Raw genomic sequence first — 21,823 nt, forward strand, 5'->3', positions numbered from 1 at the left:
ACACACACACACACACACACACACACATGCGTGGAGGCATCCATTGTTTAAACGTTGCAATTGCATGTAGAACAGGCAAGGTCATAGCCACGAACCATAAGATACTGGGGGCCAGGGTCTCAGGGAAGGGATAGGGAGTTAGTGCTTTATGGGGACAGGGCTTCCGTTTAAGGATGAGAAAGTTCTGGAGACGGATGGTGCCCATGGTCGCACAGCATTGTGACTCCGCTCAGAGCCACTGCACGACGCACCGAAAAAAGGTTAAAATGGCAAATTCCACAGCACGTCCACTTTGCCACAGCAAAAGAAAGATGAAAATAAGTTCCCGTTATGGTGCCAAGGGAGATAGAGAAGGACAAAGGCCGTGTGGTCTCACTTGTATGTGGGACGTCAAAGGACATGAGAACCAAGGTCATTGACGCAGAGAACAGAGTCGCGGTTTGCCGATGTGGGAGGCCGGGTGGGCGAAATGGGTACAGAGAGCAAAAGGCGCAGAGGCCCGGTGCCCACTCGGGTCAGCGCTGCCCCCCACGTGCAGCCTGGGACGTGCTCCTGCCCCACCTGAGATCAAGCGGAGAGTAGAAGGGCGGTCCCCAGGGGTTGGGGATGGCGCTCCCAGGGCACAGACCTCCCGTGAGAAGCGGAATGAGTCCTGCGGCCGTAACGTCCAGCAGGGTGATGGTGACGGACTATCCCACGCTTGCCCGTTGCTGAGACAGCAGATCTGAAATGTCCTTGATGACGACAATACAAGAGTCACCCCGGGAGGTGTGTGGGTTAGCTCGACGGCGCTCATCTGTGCCCAGCGTGTACGTGCATCGAAATACCATGTGGTGTGGCTCACAGGTGTACAGTTTTGTCCGCTACGCTGGCAGGAATCCAGGAAAACGGACTAGAATGGGGTAGAATGAAAGAATTCGGCAGAATGGAACGGAATAGGGTAGGAGACACAGAACAGGCTGGGATAGAGCACAAGAGAGCAGAATACAGTAGAACAGGACAAAATCAACAGCGTGATGGGCAGTTGACAACAGTCAGCAGAGACCCCCACTCCGCTGTCAGCTCCCCCGAAATGCCGAAGCTCACGAAGACCCCCCCCCCGTTTCCAAGGGTGTCGGTTGGGTCGGTCGCTGCAGACCTACGGGGAACTACCTCCTGGCGAGGATGGCATCGTAAATGCCCCCCGTTCTCCTGCACTGGATGTCCTGGAAGCCGGCGGGAGCCAGGAGCGCGTGGTACTGGGCGGCGGTCCGCTCCCGGCCCTCCGTCTGCACCAGCATGTTCAGCGAGTACAGCTGCGTGGTCAGCGGGCCCCGTCCGTCTGCATCCAGGAGGCTTTCAATCACCAGGATGCCACCGCCTGGGACAGGGAGAGATGGCCATGAGCAAGGGACCAGCCATCCTGAGGACGCCCGCTTGACCTCAGACACTGGCTGCCCCGGCCCCCAGCCCAGCCAGCTCTCCCACTGCCCTGGGTACCCTTCGGCCCTCATGCGGCCCCACGCCCCACCTGGTTTGCAGGCGCGATGGACCCTCGCCAGCAGGTGTGAGCACCGCGTGTCCGTCCAGTCGTGTAGGACCCTGGCCAGGATGTATAGATCTGCCTCCGGAAGTGGGTCCTTAAAGAAATCTCCTATAACACAGGCAGGTGCCCTGGGGTCAGTCTGCGAGTCAACCCCGCATGACCGCAGCTGCACCCGCGATGCAAAAGTCACCTGACGCTGTCGAGCTGTCCGCACGTCTTCCCAGCAGGGACGGGAAGACCTCGCCCCGAGTAAAAGAAGTCTCGGGGAAGACAGAAAACTTGGGACGGGGTTTGGGGTCCCATTCCATCCTTCGGATCTGCAACATGATTTTATTTTTATCTTATTTCCTAAGGTTGCAAGTACACAGCTCTCCAAGCCATGATTTCAGGACGCCCCGAGCCATCGGTCAGCAGGTCCTGTCTGACGCGTTGAAGTGCGTCAACAGTCCATGCATGTTTTCCTGATTGAAAAACAAAAATGCCCAAGAAAGACCCTCCATGCGTCCATGGTGTCAAAGACTCAAGTCTTGTAATATTTTTCCTGCAAGAAGTACCAATTTTGGAAGAAATCTTGGATAGACCTGTGGTGTGTGGGGTCAACCAGCAGCTGAATGTTGTCCAAACTGTACAAATTTGCAGGGATTTGGGAAGAGTGTGCACTGGATTCCGCAGGGGTCAGTCCATCACTCTGCCCTGTCCTGAGGCCCCCAGGAAATCTGAGATCCACAGGCATTTCCCTATGATGTAGGGAAAACCACAAGGGGAGTCCTCCAAACGGATTTTCTTCCATCAGCCACAGAAGATGGGGGTTGGCACACTCTGGCCCGGGGGCCACATTTGGTGGGCCGTATGTTTGTGTGCAGCAGGCGAAGAAGACAATCCAGACCCCAGGATGAAGAACAAATGTGCGGTTTCCACCAGGTTTCCCTTCGTGAGCAATGACGAGGACAGCAGAAGCCCAGCTCAGCTGTGTAATAGCAAGGTAATCTGCTCTCTCGCCCGACCCCTGCAACCTCTGAAGTCCGTGTGTTTCTCCCATTTTCCAGAGGAAGCACATCAATTCGTCCCAAGACTTGTGATAAAGACTCCCAGAGGCCACGTTTGGGGTGAGGCGAGTCAGGCACTCTGCTGGGTGCAAAATTAAAGGGGCCCCAAACCTCGTCATCGAGGTTTCTCATATTTTAATGTGATGTTTTTAAAAAAATGAACAGTAAGTCCCCCCCCCAATATCCATGATGGTCAAAGCTGGGGGATGTTACATAAAGCCAGAATCCAACCCTATGGCTAGATGACCCAGCCACGTTGATCTGAGCCTCAAAATGGCAAAGTCTCCCTAATCTTCTGAGTCAGCAGATGTCCGCGAGCTTCCCTTCAACCCAGTTCACGTACCAGCATGGATTTAGACACCCGCATGCAGGTCTTGGGGTCTGTGTAAGAAAAGCAACACCAGCTGGGGGCTTAAGCCACTGGAATCCATCCCCTCCCAGCTCTGGAGACCACAAGTCTGAGATCCAGGCGGTGCAGGGATGCTGAGATCCAGGCGGGGCAGGGCTGTGCTCCCTTCTGAAGCTCCAGGGGAGGGTCCTTCCTGCCTTTTCCAGCTTCTGGGGCTCCAGGCGTCCTTGGGCTGGTGGCCGCGTCCCTCCCATCTCTGCGTCCATCTTCACATGGCTTCTCCTCTGTGTCTGTGTCTCCTCTTCTGTCTCTTACAAGGACCCCTGTCCTTGGATTTAGGGCCACCCTGATCCAGGATGAGCTCATCTCGGATCCTTCCCTTCATCACATCTGCAAAGACCCTGTTTCCAAATAAGGCCCCATTCACCAATCCTAGGTGGACACAAATTTTGAGGAAACAGTCTTCCATCCAGCCAAATGCTCGAGAAAGAGCTAAGTGTAAGGACACCATCTAGCCGTACGCTGTTTTCCAAGCGTCGCGGACAGTAATTCTAAGTTGAGGCGGTTGCCTGCAGGCAGAGGAAGCCGTGCCCACAGTGCAACCTCGGCCTGACCTGAGCCGCCGGGGGAGGCATCTGTGTTTCCCGATGCACACGCAGAGAGCACGGAAGCAACCCACCTTCACGGAAGCTGATCCGCGTGTCCTCCAGGAACGAGAAGTGCTTTTTCGCTGTCTGGATCACCTCGGGGATGTCAAACACGGTGACCTGACACCCGGGGTACAGAGAGGTGCACTCCTTGGCCAGAGCCCCAGAGCAGCCTGGAAGTGGACACAGAACAGGACAGGCAGACAGGAAGGTATGAGGAACATGCGTCTTGGCTCACCATGGAGCTTTGGGGGATGTCCACGTGGGGGACAAGGTTCTGCCCCACATGGAGGTGTTCACGGCTCCATCGTCACCCATGAGCCTCCGAATCTTCAAATCTTCCTGGCTGGACCGACCCGCTGATCACCATGACCCCGTTCTGTGTGCCTCATAGGCAGACACGCACTTGGGAACCACGACAGTCCCATGTGGGGCTGTCCCGTTATCTGAGGGTTCTGCAGCACAGAGAGACCATGGAATGTGCCCAAAGTCACACAGCAAGTCGAGCACAGGGGCCACTTTTGAATAAACCACACTAGAGCTCCCAATCATGGCGTCCTGCTCCCAGAGACAGTGGAGGGGAGGTTGCCCTGATGCGGGCTACGGGTATGAGCAGCTCAGATCTGGGGACCAAGGACTGGGGGCTCCCTAGATGCACCTTGCATCTGCATCCCAGGCAGCTCGGCCCAAAGCAGCAAGTCGTTGTGTTGCTCAAAGGATGGAGCCACACCCAACGTCAGGCTGGCGTCACCCCTAGAACGTGCCCCTGGGCCAACATGGTGTCAGGAGCCCTTGAATCCCCATCTAATGGGGTTCATGCTCCTCATGCCTCCTCTATGGGACCAGCAGGGGCGGTCAGGGCGAGAGCACTTGCTTGAAGGGGACCAAGAGTTACACCTGGCCGCCCCGACCTCCACCCACCCTTTGGGACAGGGACGACCCTCACCCACCACTCTTGCATCTGCTCTAGGATGTGCCACACCCAGTCTTCAGCCCCAGCAGATGCTCAAGTCACGGGCATCCCTCTCATTCGTGGTAGCATCAGGACCCCCAGAGCCCAGAAAACCCGGCAGTCCCACACAGTGCTTTGCCTGCCCCGGGAAGGCAGCATGGGAAGGTCGACTAGATGGCCCAGCTAACTGCTTTCCAAGAGCTCCATGACTGGTGCACCCCACCATGGTCTTAAGTCTTTCGTGTCCCACATCGATGCCAACATCGACACCTGCATGGCCTGGGCACCGGCAGCGTCCCTGGAGGCAGAGAGTATCTGTCCCACCCCAATACATGTGGTCAGAACCGCAGAGGGTGCACCCGGTTCCAGGAGAAGCTGGGACCCTCTCAGCCTGCAGGACACCCGCGGATGCTTTCTCCCCAATCCTGAATGGCGTCCCAGTCGTCTTCCCTCCCCAGGGAACACTAGGGAGCAGGCTAGCCCCAAGACACAGCTCCATCTGAGAGGCCAACACTCACCACCAACGTCGCAGATGAGCGGGAATGGAGACAGGTCAAAGGCGGCCAGCACGTGCCTCCCGCTGATGCTCCAGACGTCCTCCAGAGCCCTCATGAACTGCAGCCGCTCGCCCTCAGATCTGCACGCAAAACCACGCCCGTCAAGACCGTGTGGACATCCAAATCAGAGGAGAAGCGTTGGCCGGAGCAGGGGACTTGGACGAGGGCAAAGCCCAGGATGGGTTGGGAGGTACCACCCTAGAGGACTCTGCACCCCTGCCCATCCTTCTCCCCTTTCCCAGCCCCTGGTCAGCTAGGAACCCTGCAAAGAGCCATCAGGGCACCGACACTTGGGGGTTGTGGAACCAGACCCTACGCCAACAGCAGCGCCATGTGCATTCTTAGAGCTGACCTACTACCTAGGTGACTCTGACCCAACCAAAACCCATTCCTCATTTTTCTACATCACTGTTGCTTTGCGTAGAGCCCCTGGGAAGGAAGGACAGATTCCCGCCTGCTCAGGACACTGACCAACACCAAAAAATCTGTCCTCTTTATTTATTTATTTTTATTTTAAATATCAACGTCCCTATTTTGCTCTGATTGGACCCATGTATTCCTCACGGCGAGTGCGTTGAAAGACCATCCCGCAAGTATGGGTGCTTGGCATTACCTGTAGATAGCGGTGAAGAGCTCGTCCGAAGGAACCCCAAATGCCTCTGGATACTGGTTCTTGCCGTCCCTGCAAACGGGCAGTACATGGTCACCCAGGATCTGACACGTTCAGGGAGCACCTGCTGGTGCACATGTGGGATCACACAACCTCACCTCCCATTACAGACAGGACAAGCAGAGGACAGGAGTCAGTTACCAAACACACGCTCGCACCCCCGTCTGGGCTGGAACAAGTGTCTGCTCAGGGCGGCAGTCTGCACCACGAGCCCAGCTCTGCCATGTGACCAAAGAAGCAGTGGCCTGTAAAGACCGTCTGAAGGAAGTTTGAAAATAACGTGCAGTCAGGGGACGCGGAGGTCCACAGAACTCATCGGCTGGCCTCCGGGGACAGGAGAAGGCTTGCTGGGCTATTATCAATACCTATCAGTACCTGTCATCTATCTATACCCATTTATCAATATCTATTATTTATATATGTCTATTAATACATATCAATATCTATCTATACCTATCAATATTTATTCATCTATTATCTATTAATATCTATCAATACCTATCCATCAATATCCATCTACTATCAATCTCCCTACCTACCTACCCATCTACCTATCCATCCATCTACCTATCATCCATCCGTCTACCTGTCCATCCATCCAACCATCCATCCATCCACCTGTCCATCTAACCATCCATCCATCCATCCATCCTTGTACTGTCATCCAACCATCCCTATATCTATCTATCTATCTATCCATCTAACTATCATCTATGTGATATAGATCCCTATATCTATCAATCATCCATCCATCCATCATCCATCCATCCACCTGTCCATCCATCCAACCATCTATCCATCCTCCATCCACCCATCTAGCCATCCCTATACTATCATCCATCATCCCTGTAGCTATCAATCAATCAATCATCTGTCCATCCAACCATCCATCCATCATCCATCCATCCACCTGTCCATCCATCCAACCATCTATCCATCCTCCATCCACCCATCTAGCCATCCCTATACTATCATCCATCATCCCTGTAGCTATCAATCAATCATCTGTCCATCCAACCATCCATTCATCATCCATCCATCTATATATCTATCAATCATCTATTCATCCATGCGTCCATTCATCCACCTGTCCATCCACCCATCCATCCAACCGTCCATCCATCCAGCCATCTAGCCATCCAGCCTTCTAGCCATCCCTATATCATCATCTAGCCATCCCTATAACTATCTATCTATCCATCCATCCATCCCTATATTTATCAATCATCCATCCATCCGTCCATCCATCCACCTGTACATCCATCCAACCATCCATCCATCATCCATCCACCCATCTAGCCATCTCTGTGCTATCATCCATTCATCCCTATATCTATCTACCTACCTCTCTACTTGCCCATCTATGTATTCATCCATCTGTGCCATTGCTTTCCAATTGCAGGTGATTCTGCACCAAGACGCACTCGTCAATGTCTGGGGACATTTTTTTTCTTATCACGACTGGGGAGACTGTAGTGGCACATGGTGGGAGGAGACCAGAGACACTGCTCTACGCCCTGTAGAGCCCAGGACACCCCACCTCAGAGAGTGATCCAGCACCAGACACCCACATCGCCGAGCCCAAGAGCAGCTGTGAGACACACAACCATCGCAATTCAGGCAGAATCTTGTTGTGCGCCATCTTCCCCACCTTGTCTCCTCGGCCCGGGGCCCTTTCCCTGGAGAGAATCAAAGCACAGGACTCCTAACTGGGTGGATTTGCATTTCTTGAATTCCCTTCAGCCAGGACCACGAGGGTTTCTCACATCTGCTCTGGCTGTCCAGACCTAGCGGTGTCGTGTTTGATCTACAAGAAACCTGGCACTTCAGCTGCACAGACGCCACGAAACCAGCCCCCAGGGAGCCCCGGCGCAGCGGTCCACGCCGTCAAGGCCATGCCCACCTCACAGCCTGGGCCAGGTGGCCCCAACACAGGTACGTCGTCCTGGCCAGGTACCACAGCATGTTGCCTTGGTACTTGGGACTGGCCCTGACCAGGTAGGTGCTGGAGAGCTCCGTGTTTTGATACAAGGCTGAAAACAAACACAGAGAACACAAAAGGCAAAGTTAGATTCCAGGTCCTTGCCCTGTGCTGGCGCCAGTATTAGCAACATCAGGAGTGAATGCAGATTCTCGCCCGGGGGCGTCGAAATGCCTGCAGCCACTGCTGGGGGCTCGTCTTGAAGAGCAGGGAGGCCCGCTGGGCACCTGGCACACCTGCTCGATTCCGTTTTGGCAAATCCCGTTGGAAGGTCTGGTGCAGCAGGTGGAAAGGGCAGAAGGCTGATGGGGAACCCTATACTATAATCCACGGGCTTTAAAATAACACCCGAAAGGGACCTCCCCTCTACTGGTGATACGACCATCTCCAGAATGGGAATCACGTGGATGGAGCAGGGACTGTCCTTCTGCCACGCTCAGCCAAGAAGCAGACAACCAACCCTGGGTGAATGCCATTGTTCTAACCATGCCCTGCAGAACGTGCAGCCCCAGGACCGCAAGGGCCCCGGTGCTCTCTGGGCCAGTGCCCTGCTGTGAGCTACCCCATCCTGCAGCATCTGCAAATGGCCAGTCCCGGGCCCGAGCCTACTTCCCTATCTCCTTTCGTGGGGACCGTGCTTCCCACGGAGCCCCTGCTGTCTTGCATGAGGTGCTCCCCAGCTGGGTGTTGGCACCCATGCAATGCCCCAGGGCCAGGGGACAACTGATAATTGTGCCAGATGCCGCCTCCACTAGCATTCCCTGCCCCCGCTGTCTCCTGGCAGGGGTGTCCTCCTGGGGGTGCGAGCTCAGGGTCAGCCACCCCAGTACGTGTCATGGGCAAAGACTGTTCTCAGGGAGTGGCGGGTGCTGGTTCCAGCTAGCTTACATCCTCGTGCCTTCTGGATTTCCACGCCCGGGCATCTGAGAGAGGTCAACCTCCACAAGACGCTCAAGCTTTCCCATCCCTATTTGCAGCCCACAACCCAACTGCTGTATGACTCCATGCCACGGGCACAAAAGCCACTGAGCACCACTGCCACAGCCGGGCCAACGCTCCTGTTCTTGGGCGCTCTGGCTCCAGCAACGCTTTCCACATTCACCACGTCATGAATCTACAATTCTGAAAACGATCAGAATGAGGGACATACACTTGAAACTTTGAATGTAGCAAAGTAAGAACATGAAAAGAAACCCCTAGTCATCACCATATTTCCTAAGACAGAAGTCATTTCCACACCAAAGTGAGAAGGTACTATCGTAAGGAACGGCAACCCTTTAGCGGGATAAATTTAGTTTGATGAAAAGTACTCCCTTGTGATGTTTTCCCCCATTGTTTTCTTGCTCATTGGATACTTTGTGAGGGTACCAACGTGTACACCAGACTGTAGAGACCTCTCTACAATGAGCTCAGCGAAACACAGCCTGGGCGCTCAACCTGGCCCACTGCTTGTCTTTGTAAATAAAGTTTTATTGACACCCAGCCATGCGCATTCGTTTACGTAACGGCTACATGCTTACCTTTCCCCCTCCTGGTTTCCGCCTGAAGCAGCTTCAGGGACACGCATGTGTCCAGCAGGAGTTCCGTCCCATGGGAGCTGCTGCCCAGTCGTGCAGCCACCGCCGCCGCACCCAGGGGCTCCGGGGCCTCCGCGAGAAGGTCAAACACGCCCAGCTCACAGGCGGCAAACAGAACCTCGGAAACAAGGGGCCAGCTTTGAGCGCCCTAGGAACTGCCCCCACCCCAGGGAGCCAGGGCTTTGTTTTCAGGGGACACTGCACTGCTGTGGGAAATGCTATGGCTGTTCCTTGGAAAATCAAACACAGAATGGCCACAGAAACTAGAAATCCCACTATTCTGTGTGGCCCCAAAGAGTTGAACGTGGGGCCTGGGAGAGATCCTTGCACACCCGTGTTCACGGATGCACTGTCGGTGGCCAAAACATGCATTTTTTTGTGCATGTTTATGGCCAAAACATGCACTTTTGTGGCCAAGCGTGCATTACAGACAAATGGACAAGCCAATTATGGTCCACGCACGCAGTGGACGATGACGCACCCTTGAGAAGGAAGGGCGTTCTGCCCCTGTTGGGACGTGGGTGGGCCTTGAGGACATGGTGCTCAGTGACATAAGCCACACACAGAAGGACGAATCCTGTGTGATTTCATGTAGGTGGGGTCCCTAGAGGAGTCCTACCCACAGAGACAGAGAGTAGAGGGTGGGGTCAGGGGCTGGGGACGGGGATGGGGGTAGTGGTTCATGGGGATACAGCTTCAGTCTGGGGAAGATGGAAAGTTCTGGAGACGGATGGAGGGAGGCGGTTGTCCCACAGTGGGAATGAGCTCAGTGCCCCTGAGCTGTGCACGTAAAAACGGTGGAGATGGTAAAATTGATGCTATGGCTATTTTAAAATGATAAAAAAAAATTAGTAATTTTTTAAAAGTTAAAGAATAAAAGTAAAATTTTGAAATTCAACGTTCAAACTCATTAAAATTTGAATTTGAGTTTCAAAATATAAAACAAAATGCGTACAATTTAAGCAAACATTCAAGTATTTTAAGCAGAATAGCTAGCATAACTTAAACGAAATAAAAAGAAAAGAAAGGAAACGAAAGGAAACACGCTTCCACTGTGCACTTGGAAGGAGCTGTTCCTACGGCTGCAGGAGCTGTGGGGCTGACCAGCTGTCCGGAGCTATGGCATCTGTGAGACAGGTTGGTCCCCAGGGAGCGCGAGGGCGGTGCTGCCCACTGCGTTCAGGGTGCCGCAGGGCCATTCACTGGCTGGCCGGCTCGGGGGAACGGGGAGTCTGACCAGGTCAGGGCTTCTGCAGCATCCCTCCACCCCGTCTGTCTTCAGTAGCTCGGCACTGAACCCCTCCCTCCTGGCATGCCCAGAACGGCATCACTCGGAGAAGCCAGCAGCCTGGGAACCACTGTAGGAAAGAAACACCCTCTGAAGGAAACCTATGGTCCCCAGACAGAACACCCGCGGAGGGACAGGGCCCTGCACCGCCACCTGCAAACCCACATTGAGTTTCAAGACCCCGGTCCTTGCCTCTCCTCGGTTAGCAACGATAACCTGTGGGCACAAAGTCAGGAACCACGGTGTTTCCATTTTGCAAACGGTTTGTGTTGTGTTGCTGCTGGGCAGAGATCACCGTTGTTCCCCAAACGGTGGTGTCAGTCTAAAACCGTGTTCTTTGTTTTCTTCCGTTTACCTGTCTACAGAACTTAGCAGGTCGTGCCTGAAAATAATGCACAAGGCATAAAACGTGGCTAAGTCCATGCATTTTTTTTTTCTCCTCCTACACACAGTGTTTTGGATGCGCGGTGCCAAGACCGGGGCAGCCTCACCGAGATTGGCCGGGTCGGAAGCGCACACTCACGTCCCACGTGCGCAGACGGTCCTAGAGCGCAGGTGCCTCCCTCGGCACTCGCTCCATAAAGTGATCGGCATTCGTCCAACATGGACGTGAACGTGGAAAAACGTAAGTCCCGTCTCCGAGCTTCGTGAGGGCATAAGTAGGTTGGTGTTTGCGTTTTCGCTGAGCGCACGGGAATCCCGACACGCGCGCATGGCCGGGGCGGGGGTGTGCAGTGCTACTGCACTGTTACTCTGCGGTGGGGGTCCTGTTAACTCGGATTCCGAGAAAGCAGCGTTTTTGGACCCTAGCCCGGCTGACAGCTGGGGCCGGATGACTGTCTGGGGTGAGGTGGCCTACACTGTAGGCTGTGGGGTCGGGTCCCTGGTTTCCACCCGCCACATACCAGGAGCACCTGCATCCCGGCTGTGACAACCAAAAATGTCCCCAGACCCTGCCAAGTGTCCCCTGAGTGTGGGGGGGGGGCGTGTCCCCATTTGAGAAGCCCTGGAGGAAAGTTCTATCAAGGTTATCCAGGTGCCCCACCAATAAAATTCAATTAAGCTCATATCAAGTTGTATCTGTGTGGGTTCTGTGAGGGTCGCACAAACTCTTATGCTAGCAACATTGTATCAAGTCACGCAAGGGTTCCACTCTTGGCTCTAGTAACATTGTATCAAGTCACATGAAGGATCCACTCTTGGCTCTAGTAACATTGTATCAAGTCGCATGAGGGATCCACTCCTTGTTCTAGTAACATTGTATCAAGTCATTCTTCTGTAAAGGTGGTACCAACCCGACTGTTAACGTTGCAGGAACTCTTCTGCAACGAACCATGTACCTATGAAGGACTTCACTCCACTGCTTCAAGCCTTATTCTATCAAGACGGCGTTAACGCTCGCTCGGGTGAAGGGTGTCGTTTCTCATTTTGCTACAGTCGCATTCACTCCTGTTACGACTCCGTGACATCTTGTGCTGAGCCATTAGGAACTCCTACCGTGTTTAGATTTTATTAACTCCTTCTATCAAGGTCATATTGAGTTTTATTCTATCAAAGTCATATTAAGTACTATTCCGGGAAGGTTATATTCAGTCTTACCCCATCGAGGTCGTATTCAGTATTATTTTATCAAGATCCGATTAAGTTTTATTCTATCAAGGTCACGTTAGGTTTTATGGTATCAAAGTCGTATGAAGTATTATGCTATCAAGGTTGTATTCGGTTTTATTGTATCAAGGTTGTATTAAGTTTTATTGTATCAAGATCCTATTAAGTTCTTTTCTATGAAGGTTGTATTAGATTTTATTGTATCAAGATTCCATTCAGTTTTGTTGTACCAAGATACTATTAAGTTCTTTTCTATGAAGGTTGTGTTGGGTTTTATGGTATTGAGGTTGTATTAAGTTTCATTGTATCAAGGTTGTATTGGGTTTTATTGTATCAAGATTGCATTTTATTCTATTGTATAAAGATCCTATTAATTTTTTTAAGATTTTATTTATTTATTTGACAGAGAGAGATCACAAGTAGGCAGAGAGGCAGGCAGAGAGGGAGGAGGAAGCAGGCTCCCCGCTGAGCAGAGAGCCCGATGTGGGGCTCGATCCCAGGACACTGAGATCATGACCTGAGCCAAAGGCAGAGGCTTTAACCCACTGAGCCACCCAGGCACCCCGAGTTACTATTAAGTTCTTTTTTGTGAAGGTTGTGTTGGGTTTTATGGTATCAAGATTGTATGAAGTACTATCCTGTGAAGGTCGTGTTCCATCTTCTTCCATTAACCTTGTGACAATGGGGTAACACAGCGTCACGTGTACTGATCCCAAAATTTATAACGCGGCAATGTGAGCCAGAAGAAACCGCCCCAACTAGTCTGGAAACACTCCACGAGCACAAGTAAGTCACGTCTTCAAGCAACAGAAACACAGTCAATAATTAGGATTGTTTGGTCAAAGCACGGTCCTTTTCCGCACCTCAAAGACTCTGCAGGAGGAATGCTTAACCCGTGGAGGTCGACAGACCGAATTGGGGGGAACCTGTGGGTTCGGTTGGGGACGACATGCGGTTTCCGTATTCGTGACCTCCGCCCAAACTCAGCACCTGCTTTGGTTATGAATTAAGAGAAAAGCACGGCCGTGTTAGGGTGTCTGTGACTCAGTGACCCAGGGAAGACAAAACGTCTTCGTGTCTTGTGGCATCTGACCCAGGGCACTCGAGATACCACTGGCAAGCACACAGCGCCATGGTGCCCATGGGTTGGACCCTGCTGGCTATACACATCCCTGCAGTCCCCGACCCTGTGCCCCAGCGTCTGCCGTCTGTAGGCGTCTCTCTGCCTTGTCAATGCTCAGCCAGCACACGGTGAAGCTGTGTGTTCTCCAAATTAGAGGCTCACTGCAAAGAGCCAGGGAGGGTCCCCCCAGCCCCGTCCCGTGAGAGAAGTCCACCACCACCCTGCCCGGCAGCTGTGAACGATCCCCTGCCGTCCACTTCCGCACAGCTGTCCACATGGACCCGTTCTGCACCTGAACCCTGGAGATTTCCAACACAGCATGCATGTGTCCCGCCAACATCGACCCCCCCATCCCTGACACCGATAGAGCTTTAAAATATAAAATCTAGGGGCGCCTGGGGGGCTCAGATGGTTAAGCCTCTGCCTTCGGCTCAGGTCATGATCCCAGGGTCCTGGAATCGAGCCCCGCATCGGGCTCCCTGCTCGGAGGGGAGCCTGCTTCCCCCTCTGCCTCTCTCCCCTGCTCGTGCATGCTGTCTCTCTCTCAAATAAATGCATAAAATCCTTAAAAACTAAAATAAAATATAAAACTAAAGTTCACATAGCAGGAGAATCGGCATGAGGCGTTTTAAATGAAACAAGTCCGGGGCGTGTGGGTCGTTCAGTGCTTTGTTGAACCACCACCTCTGTCCTGTTGCAGATCATTCCCGTCTTCCCAAAAGGAGAGGCCGTGCCCATTGGCAGTCCCTCCCCACTCTCCTCTCTGGCATCCAGCGACCACCACCCGGCTTCCTGTTCCCATGAATTGGTGTGTTCTCAGCGTTTCGCATAAATGCCATCACACCCCACGTGGCCCGCATGTCTCCGGGTTCCGCACCGGATCTGCTCAGCTACAAGAAGGGATGACATATTGACGCGTGCCATGTTGTGGACGGACCCCCAGACTCGCCTCTAGCTTAAGCCATCCGTGGCTGTTTCGTTTGTTAACGGACAAGCATCCGTGGGACCCTGTCACAAAATGGATTTTCAGTGTTTCGATCCCCGTCTTTGAATAAATGTTGCCCCACGCCCCCGTGGACAAGTTTCTGCCCAGACACCTGCCCATCGTGCCGGAACCGTCCACCCCGAATGGATGCTCTGTACCCATTAAGCGGTCACTCCCCATTGCCCTCGCCCAGCTCCGGCCAACGGGATCCAAGCGTGCCCTGCGGAATGTTGTCCCCGTGCTCCTACCTGGGAGACCATGAACCCGTTTGTGTACTCGGTCAGCAGACGGTATGCCTGTTCCTCGGGGGAACTCATCTTTGTCCCACGCCAGGCTGGCCTTCACAGCCCCCGGTTGTCCCAGCAGCAGGACGTGTGGGTCTGTTGGCAAGCGCTGGGGCGGCCGGTGGCTCCGAGCTGCTGTCCGAGCTCCTTGCCGGAAGCCCAGTGACAGCCAAAGGCGGATCACTCCAGAAAATCCCGCTAGTCCTATTAAGGGGATGACAAAGCTTGAGGGTCCTTGCTGGCTTCCTGCTGGCTCCTTCTGTCCCTGATGCACACACAGCCCCAGAACAGCCCACACCTCTCCCTTCCCTCCCCACACCTCTCCTCTCCCTCCCTACACTATCAGCGATGGAATGGATCCAAAACTATAGGCTTGCTCGTGGCTACCGTTGATGACTCATTTCAGGCACTGAAGACTCTCTAGTCCCCTTTACATGGACAGACAAACGGGTATCATTAATCCCCCAGGGCTACTAGCATCACAAACCACACAAGACCCACTGGGCTAAAACCAAGGGACTTATCTTCCCCCAGATCTGCAGTCCAGAACCACCATCGAAATCCAGGCAAGCCAGGGCTATGCTCCCTCCACAGGCTTCTGGACAGGGTCCTTCCTCCCTCCTCCAGCTTCTGGGGCTCCAGGTGTCCCTCAGCCATGGCGGCGTCCCTCCCATCTCTGCCTCCGTCCTCACATGGCTTCTCCTCTGTGTCAGTGTCTCCTCTTCTGTTTCTTACGAGGACCCCTGTCGTGGATTTAGGGCCACCCTGGTGCAGGACGAGCTCATCTCAGATCCTTCCCCTCATCACCTCTGCAAAGACCCTGTTTCTGAACCAGTTCCCATCGTGAGGTTACCAGGATCAGGACATGGACATGTTGGGGACACATTCAATGGACACATTTAACTCACAGTAGACAGGGTGAGCTCAGCTGCCTTCCACGGCTCAGGATCCTTCCAACGTTGTCTGAAGTCACGTCCTCCTTTGCTCTCCACAGCCAGCAAATGCCCTCGACCCCATTCCATGGACTTGGGCTCTGAAACTGTTACTAATCGTGTGTCTTGCTGCTGCTAACGGTGCACGGTGGGGACTTTACTGAGGGTTGTCAGCGAAACGCGGTCTCTGAAACATGGTCACATTATCTGTCCCCCCGGACCATGCCGTCCATCTGTCGGTGTCCAAGATGTCGGGAGCACCTCAGGTGATAGACGGCGGAGGCCACACGTGGGCAGTGGGCTCCCATAGAGGAAAGCAACGGTCTGTCCCCGTGCCGCTCCCTCCAGGACCTCCCCTCCCCGTGGGTCTCACCTGACCAGAGCCCCTGTGCCACCTGGTCACTGCTCTTTGGGGTCACGCTCCACTGTTCCTGTTAACACCAGCGACTTTGTGCAGGAAACATTATCATCCCAGTAGCCACAATCTCCAGGCCACAGACATGAATTCCGGAGACTCTGGGCAGACAGTGGGGGATGCGGGCGACCGGGCATCCTAGGGATGTGCTGGCAAGAGGAGGCACGGCGGTAGCACTGCGGGCGCCAGGTGAGGGGTGGACGGGACAACAAGGCGGTAGCCTGAGACGCTGGGGCTGGCAGGGGGAGCCGGGTCCATGCTGGGGCAGGACTGGCCGAGGTGCCCATCAACGGGGACATCATGGCACCTGGGCGGGAGGGTCCGGGCTGCACGCAAGACGGCAATGCCCAATTCACCGAGGGAGGAGGACAGGTACGTTCCCACCCCGCCGGGGCCAGCAGAAGGGAGCGGGAACAGAGACTGGAGGCAGGCGGGGTCTCGTGGCTGCAGGAAGGGTCACCTGCCATTCTCGTATTTGAGATCGTATTGTGTTGCATTTCATGTCTTTTCATTTCATTTCCTTATTTTATTTCTATTTGTTTTTCTATTGGCATTTGTTTTACTTTTTATTATTTTCTTCCATCTGTTTTATTTTTCATTCTATCATTTCATTTTTATTTATTTTATTATATTATCTTACTTTATTATATCACTTTATTTTATTTTCTAAAGAGATGGACTTATTTTAGGGAGCGAGAGAGCACAAGCAGGGGGAACAGAGGGAGAGGGCCTCAAGCAGAGGGCTCCAGCGCTGGGCGCAGAGCGTGACGCGGGACTCGATTCCGCGACCCTGAGATCACGACCTGAGCGGAAATCAACATGGGACGCTGAACCGACTGAGCCACCCAGATGCCCCTATATTGCTTTATTTAGACAATTCACACATTAAGACTTACTGAACCAATTTATTGTTTTTCATCTCATTTCACTTTATTTACTTTATTATTTTTGTAAGACACCTTAACGTCCCCCATACGAGGAGGCACCGTCTTCCCAGTGTTGTGCCGTCACCGTCCTTTGTCCTCTGATCTGAGCGTCCCTCTGTGGCTCCCCATGTCCCACAGGTGCCGAGGTCCACCCCTGGGCTCCCCGGTCAGTGTGCTGATGTCCAGCTGGTGTCCGGGACCCTTCACCTGCACGGTCTTCAACACAACCTAGCAGACAGCCTGACCGTGTCTCTGCAGCCCTGCACACACCACCACTTACGACCCCTTTCTGCAGCTCACCTGCTGGAGTGTGGACTTCTCCTCCGTGTGGACCTCACCTCAGTTTGCCAAGTTCTCCGAAATTTCTCCCCAGTATGTCGATGGCAACGACCCTGAACAGGGATGCCTGCGTGGCTCCGTCGGAAATGACCCTGAGCGGACAGCCCAGCGCTACGAGGTTTCCCGCCTTTCGCGTTCACAGTTGTCTCCAAGGCCGGGGGTCTTTCGTGGCCCTTCCACGATATTTTCCACGTTTTACGGAGCCTTCAGTTCCTTGCAGATCCGTTTCTCGGTGCCCGGTAGCTTCTCTGCTCTTCTGGATGCTTTGTCCTTACTGGGACGCCTTCTAAGGGGTCACCGCTGATGCGTAGAGACACGACGCCCGGCGGGATCTCCTCCCCACTGACCTGCAGAGACGCTGCGAACTTCTGTGCACCACTCTGTGTCCTTCAATCCCTAGGAGCAAACCAACCTTCTCCAGGTGTCTTGAGATTTCCGTGGGGGTGATTAAAATGCCCGCATGTGATCAACACACGGCTTCTTTCTTTCCGATTCGAAGACCGACGGAGAGGAGGAAAACCAACACTGGGTACGTCTGCAGAAACCTTTAATCGACCCATGTCTCTTGTGATTATGCCCATATTTATTCAGCTAGTGATTGACATATGTATCTTATTTATTTATTTTGGCTTTCATGACATGCCCGGGTAGTGCTACTGCTTGGCCTGGTCCCTGTCGTAAGGTTTAGTCGATTTGAAGTTCCAGTCCAGCTTGCTTTGTTTTGGAGACATAAAGGCAGTCTTTCAAGAAGCAGAAGTGGCACCCTTTACTTGATAATCCATGAAAACCACTTGGGACCTGGATGAAAAGGTCACGTATCTGAATGCATGGTCCCCCACTCATTTTTGGTTTTTCCTTGTCCTGCCTCTTTTCGGCCCCAGTATGTGCCCCCACCTGTGTCTCGTGCTCATCTGATGCTCGATTCCAGAGCAGAGCCCAGATGGCGGCTGGAGGCCCTCCTGCAGCCTCCTCTTTCCCCCAGCCTGCGCCCCTGCAAGTCTGAGCTCGGCATCCGCTCCCCATGCCTTGCCCGTGCCATGCCCCATTTCGGGGACAGCATCACCTGTCTCGGGGTGTAGGCAAGGCCCCAAGGGAGAGCTCTACACCGTTGGGACAAGACGCCAGGCTTGTCCTGTGGGTGGGTGGGCCGCGGGCTCTATGACAGAGCCTGAAATGTCCTTGCATAGCCGCACGCACAGACGCTGGAGGTAAGACACAGAAGGACCCTCGGGTGCAGGAGGGGGTCACAGGAGGGACAGGACGACCCACTACCGCTCGCATTTGCTTGATTGGCGTGCCTTCTCAGCAGCCCTTCTTAGACAGGACGCCCCATCCCAGCAGGGAGGATCTCCCCGGGATCTTCCATTAAGGTGATGACTTTACTAATGAGATTAGGGCTGAGACGGGCTGGAGACTAATGCCTACAGTTCAAGGTCAGCACTCACGTCCTCCCCTTCTGGAAGCAAGTCCCGAACACGAGTAAACAGAGGACTCCCGTGTCCGAGCGGCTGGGAATGGACAGCCACCCCCTTGCCTAGCTCCAACCACTGGCGCGGCATCCACGTTCGCCCGCCCAGGCCTGAGGGGTCCGTGTTCCTTGCGGGAAGAAGCGAGACGCCATCTTGACCGAAGACAACTCCCACCACACGCAAAACAGAGAAAGGATCTGCACCCACAGGAGTTGTGTAAACATGAAGCAGCTCATGGGTTTCTTTTGGGGGGGAGGGAAAAACGTTCTCAGGCGTGTGCGTGCTGATGGCTGCCCGTGTCTCTGTGCCCAAAGATGCTAGACTGTGGCCTTCACACGGGGTGGATGTTACGGGACGTGCAGTGTATGCACTCTCGCGTCGGGCCCCTTTCTCGAGGCTCGGGTCCCACGACACGATGGGGCGAAACACCGCGCGGAAGGTGACCCTTAGCTCGCAAAACTGTGGACCTCGGTAGCACGCGGGCACCGATGGGGGAGCGTGTGCCCACAGACCCCGCACCCGTGTCAGCCCGGAGCCCTGGAATCAGGCAGACGGCCTTCGGGATCTCGTGCACGCTCCCCGAAGGACTCTACTGGGCACATAAGGTGGGAAATCACGAGCCTGGTGGGTCAGCGCGAAGGTGACCGAAGCGTTAGGCGGCTGATTGCATCGATTCTAAAATCACGTTATTGATTGATTTTGTAGGTGGCCATCGTGGCAATGAGGACACTGTCCGGGATTGAATAACGTCCCCATAACGTTCCTGGACCCTTGGGAGGGGACTTCTCAGGACAAGGGTGTCTGCAGGTGGGATGAGTCAGCAGACGGGCCATGGGCAAAGAGGAGGGAGCAGCAGGTCCATCTGGCCGGAGGGCTGTGTGTGCCGGAGCCGGGGAAAGGTGTGGTGTGACCGGCGGGAACATGTGTCCACACCACCAGTGACAGGAAGGGTCGGGCTGGCCAGAGGGCTCGTGCGTTTTCGCACGCTCTCATCCCCGAGCCAAACGAGGCTTCCTTTGACGTCTTTCCAAAGACGAGCCCACGCATGGCATCTTCACAATGGTTAGGCACGTTCCACCGTAGAAACCGCAGATGGCCAATGTCCGCAGAGAGCGGCACTGCGGGTGAGCACTGGCGGGAGAATGTGCGCTTTCTTCTCTTTCCTGACGGGAAGACACACACACAGCCGCCCCCGTGAGCCGTCCGTCGCGGGCCATCCGGATCCTGGTGCGGAGGACGGACAGAATCCCCGCCTCTTGGGGTTTATGTTTTAAAGCAGACAAATGGTGAGCAAAGAAAGAGGTTAAAACGTCTGTGTCAGAGGGTCCTAATGTGCAGTGTGGACACAAGGGAGGAGGGCGCCTGGGTTTGGGGAGGGGGTGCGATTTTCTAATAGAGTGGTCAGGGGGCCCTGCACATGTGAGTGCCAAGGCAGGAGGTGACCAAGGGAAGAGCAGCCCAGGAAGAGGAATGGCAGGTGCAAAGGCCCTGGGGCAGCACCATGTCTGACCTGCTCAGAGAAGAAGGAGCAGGGGAAGGTGCAAAGGCCCTGGGGCAGGGGCACGTGTGAGATGTTCACAGAAGAGCAAAGGAGCAGGCGCAGGTACAAAGGACCTGGGGTAGCAGCATGTCTGACCTGTTCAGACAAGAGGAAAGGAGGAGGAGCAGGTGCAAAGGCTCTGGGGCAGCAGCATGTGTGACCGGCTCAGAGAAGAGCAAAGGCCCTGGGGCAGCATTGCACATGACTTGTTCACGGAAGAGTAAAGACCGTGGGGCACGAGTGTGTCTGACCAGTTCATAGAAGAGCAAAGGAGCAGAGGGAGAGAAGGGGAGGAGGGGCGCTGGGTGTGGCAAGTGGGTGTGATAACCTAGCCGAGTGGTCGGGGAGGCCCGGACCATGTGGGTGCCAAGGGAAGCAGATGACCAAGGGAAGAACAGCGTAGGAAGAGAAACAGCAGGTGCAAATGCCTTGGGACAGCAGCCCATGTGACCTGTTCAGAGAAGAGCAAACACGCAGGGGCAGGTGCAAAGGTCCTGGGGCAGCAGTGCATGTGACCTGTTCATAGAAGAACAAAGGCCCTGGGGCAACAGTGTGTCTGACCTATTCAGAGAGGAGCAAAGGAGCAGGGGTAGGTGCAAAGGTCCTGGGGCAGCAGCATGTGTTGCCTGGTCAGAGAAGAGCAAAGACCCTGGGGCAGTGGCATGTGTGACCTCAGAGAGGAGCAAAGGAGCATGAGCAGGTGCAAAGGTCCTGGGGCAGCAGCGCATGTGACCTATTCAGAGAAGGGCAAAGGAGCCCCCGGAGGACAGAGAGAGCAAACAGCAGGAGGAGGGAAAGAGGAGGACGGCTAGAGGTCCCCAGTCTGCTGAGTACTGCAGGGCCTCACCGCAGACAGAGCCCAGCGGAGTGTTGCCAGCAGGGACCCTCCTCAGCACACCTCATCCCGGGACGGTCCTCACAGTCTCCCTTCACCCCTGTGGCCTCCCCGCGAGATGCGATGGCACAGGTGCTGGGCCCTTGCCAGCATCCCGGTCGGGGCGCGCTCCTGGGTTGGGACGGGTCGGCGGCCACGTGTTGCACCCGGAGCCCGGCACAGGGTATCGTCACAGGGGCTCCTGCGGGGAACGGCGATGCCCAGGCAGTGCAGTGTCGGGGAGCGAGAGGGAAGGACAGGGAGGAGGCCAGGCGCCTGGCCAGCGTCTGCGCCCGGCCTCGGATGGACGCCGGCCTGAGCCACCCGGTGGTCAGTCACCCCGGGTCTGGGCTGCGGGCGCTGGAATACTAATGCCGGGGCTGGGGCTTATGAACAACAGTCGTGCATTTCTCACCGTCCCGGCGTGAACATCCGAGATCCAGATGCAGGAGGACTTGGGGGCCGGGGAGGACCTGCGTCCTGGGTCAGGGACGGCTGTGTATCCTGCGTCTGCTCCCCAGGGAGAGGCCCGGGGGTCCCCTGGGTCTCACAGGACAGGTATCCTGCGTGTGGGGCCGCACGGTCATGAGCGAATCCCACCCCCACGCAAGGCCCCACCCGGTAATCCCACCACCCTGCGGGTCAGGATTCAGACATGAATTTCGGGGGGACACACACACTCAGGCACTGGCCACTGTGCTGCAGCGGTGGGGGGTGCTGCGAGCCCGGGGCCATG

At 54.7% G+C, this 21,823-nt stretch overlaps 1 protein-coding gene across 2 annotated transcripts; it reads right to left on the minus strand.

The window, feature by feature from the left end:
* Positions 1-1,148: 1,148 nt before the first annotated feature.
* LOC111157193 (acetylserotonin O-methyltransferase) lies at positions 1,149-14,625 on the minus strand. 2 transcript variants are annotated; one of them, XM_022518481.1, is made up of 8 exons: positions 14,557-14,625; positions 9,248-9,422; positions 7,650-7,779; positions 5,690-5,758; positions 5,038-5,156; positions 3,600-3,740; positions 1,511-1,633; positions 1,149-1,360 (listed from the first exon to the last, which is right to left on the minus strand). In XM_022518481.1, the coding sequence occupies exons 1-8, from the start codon at positions 14,623-14,625 to the stop codon at positions 1,149-1,151; spliced, it is 1,038 nt and encodes a 345-aa protein (XP_022374189.1). The 2 variants fall into 2 exon arrangements, with proteins under 2 accessions (XP_022374189.1, XP_022374190.1); XM_022518482.1 differs by lacking the exon at positions 3,600-3,740.
* Between the last annotated feature and the right edge of the window lie 7,198 nt (positions 14,626-21,823).

The sequence above is a fragment of the Enhydra lutris genome, unplaced genomic scaffold, assembly GCF_002288905.1.
Source record: "Enhydra lutris kenyoni isolate GAN:26980312 unplaced genomic scaffold, ASM228890v2 scaffoldscaffold52, whole genome shotgun sequence".
Classification (NCBI taxonomy): domain Eukaryota; kingdom Metazoa; phylum Chordata; class Mammalia; order Carnivora; family Mustelidae; genus Enhydra; species Enhydra lutris.

What these genes read in the sequence shown, in the direction of transcription:
- LOC111157193 (XM_022518481.1), bottom strand. Translation starts at nt 14,625, where the DNA reads ATGAGTTCCCCCGAGGAACAGGCATACCGTCTGCTGACCGAGTACACA. An exon ending in ACGGGTTCATGGTCTCCCAG is followed by an intron (nt 9,423 to 14,556) that starts GTAGGAGCACGG and finishes CTTGTTTCCGAG; the next exon opens with GTTCTGTTTGCCGCCTGTGA. An exon ending in GCGGATCAGCTTCCGTGAAG is followed by an intron (nt 1,634 to 3,599) that starts GTGGGTTGCTTC and finishes CCTGTGTTATAG; the next exon opens with GAGATTTCTTTAAGGACCCA.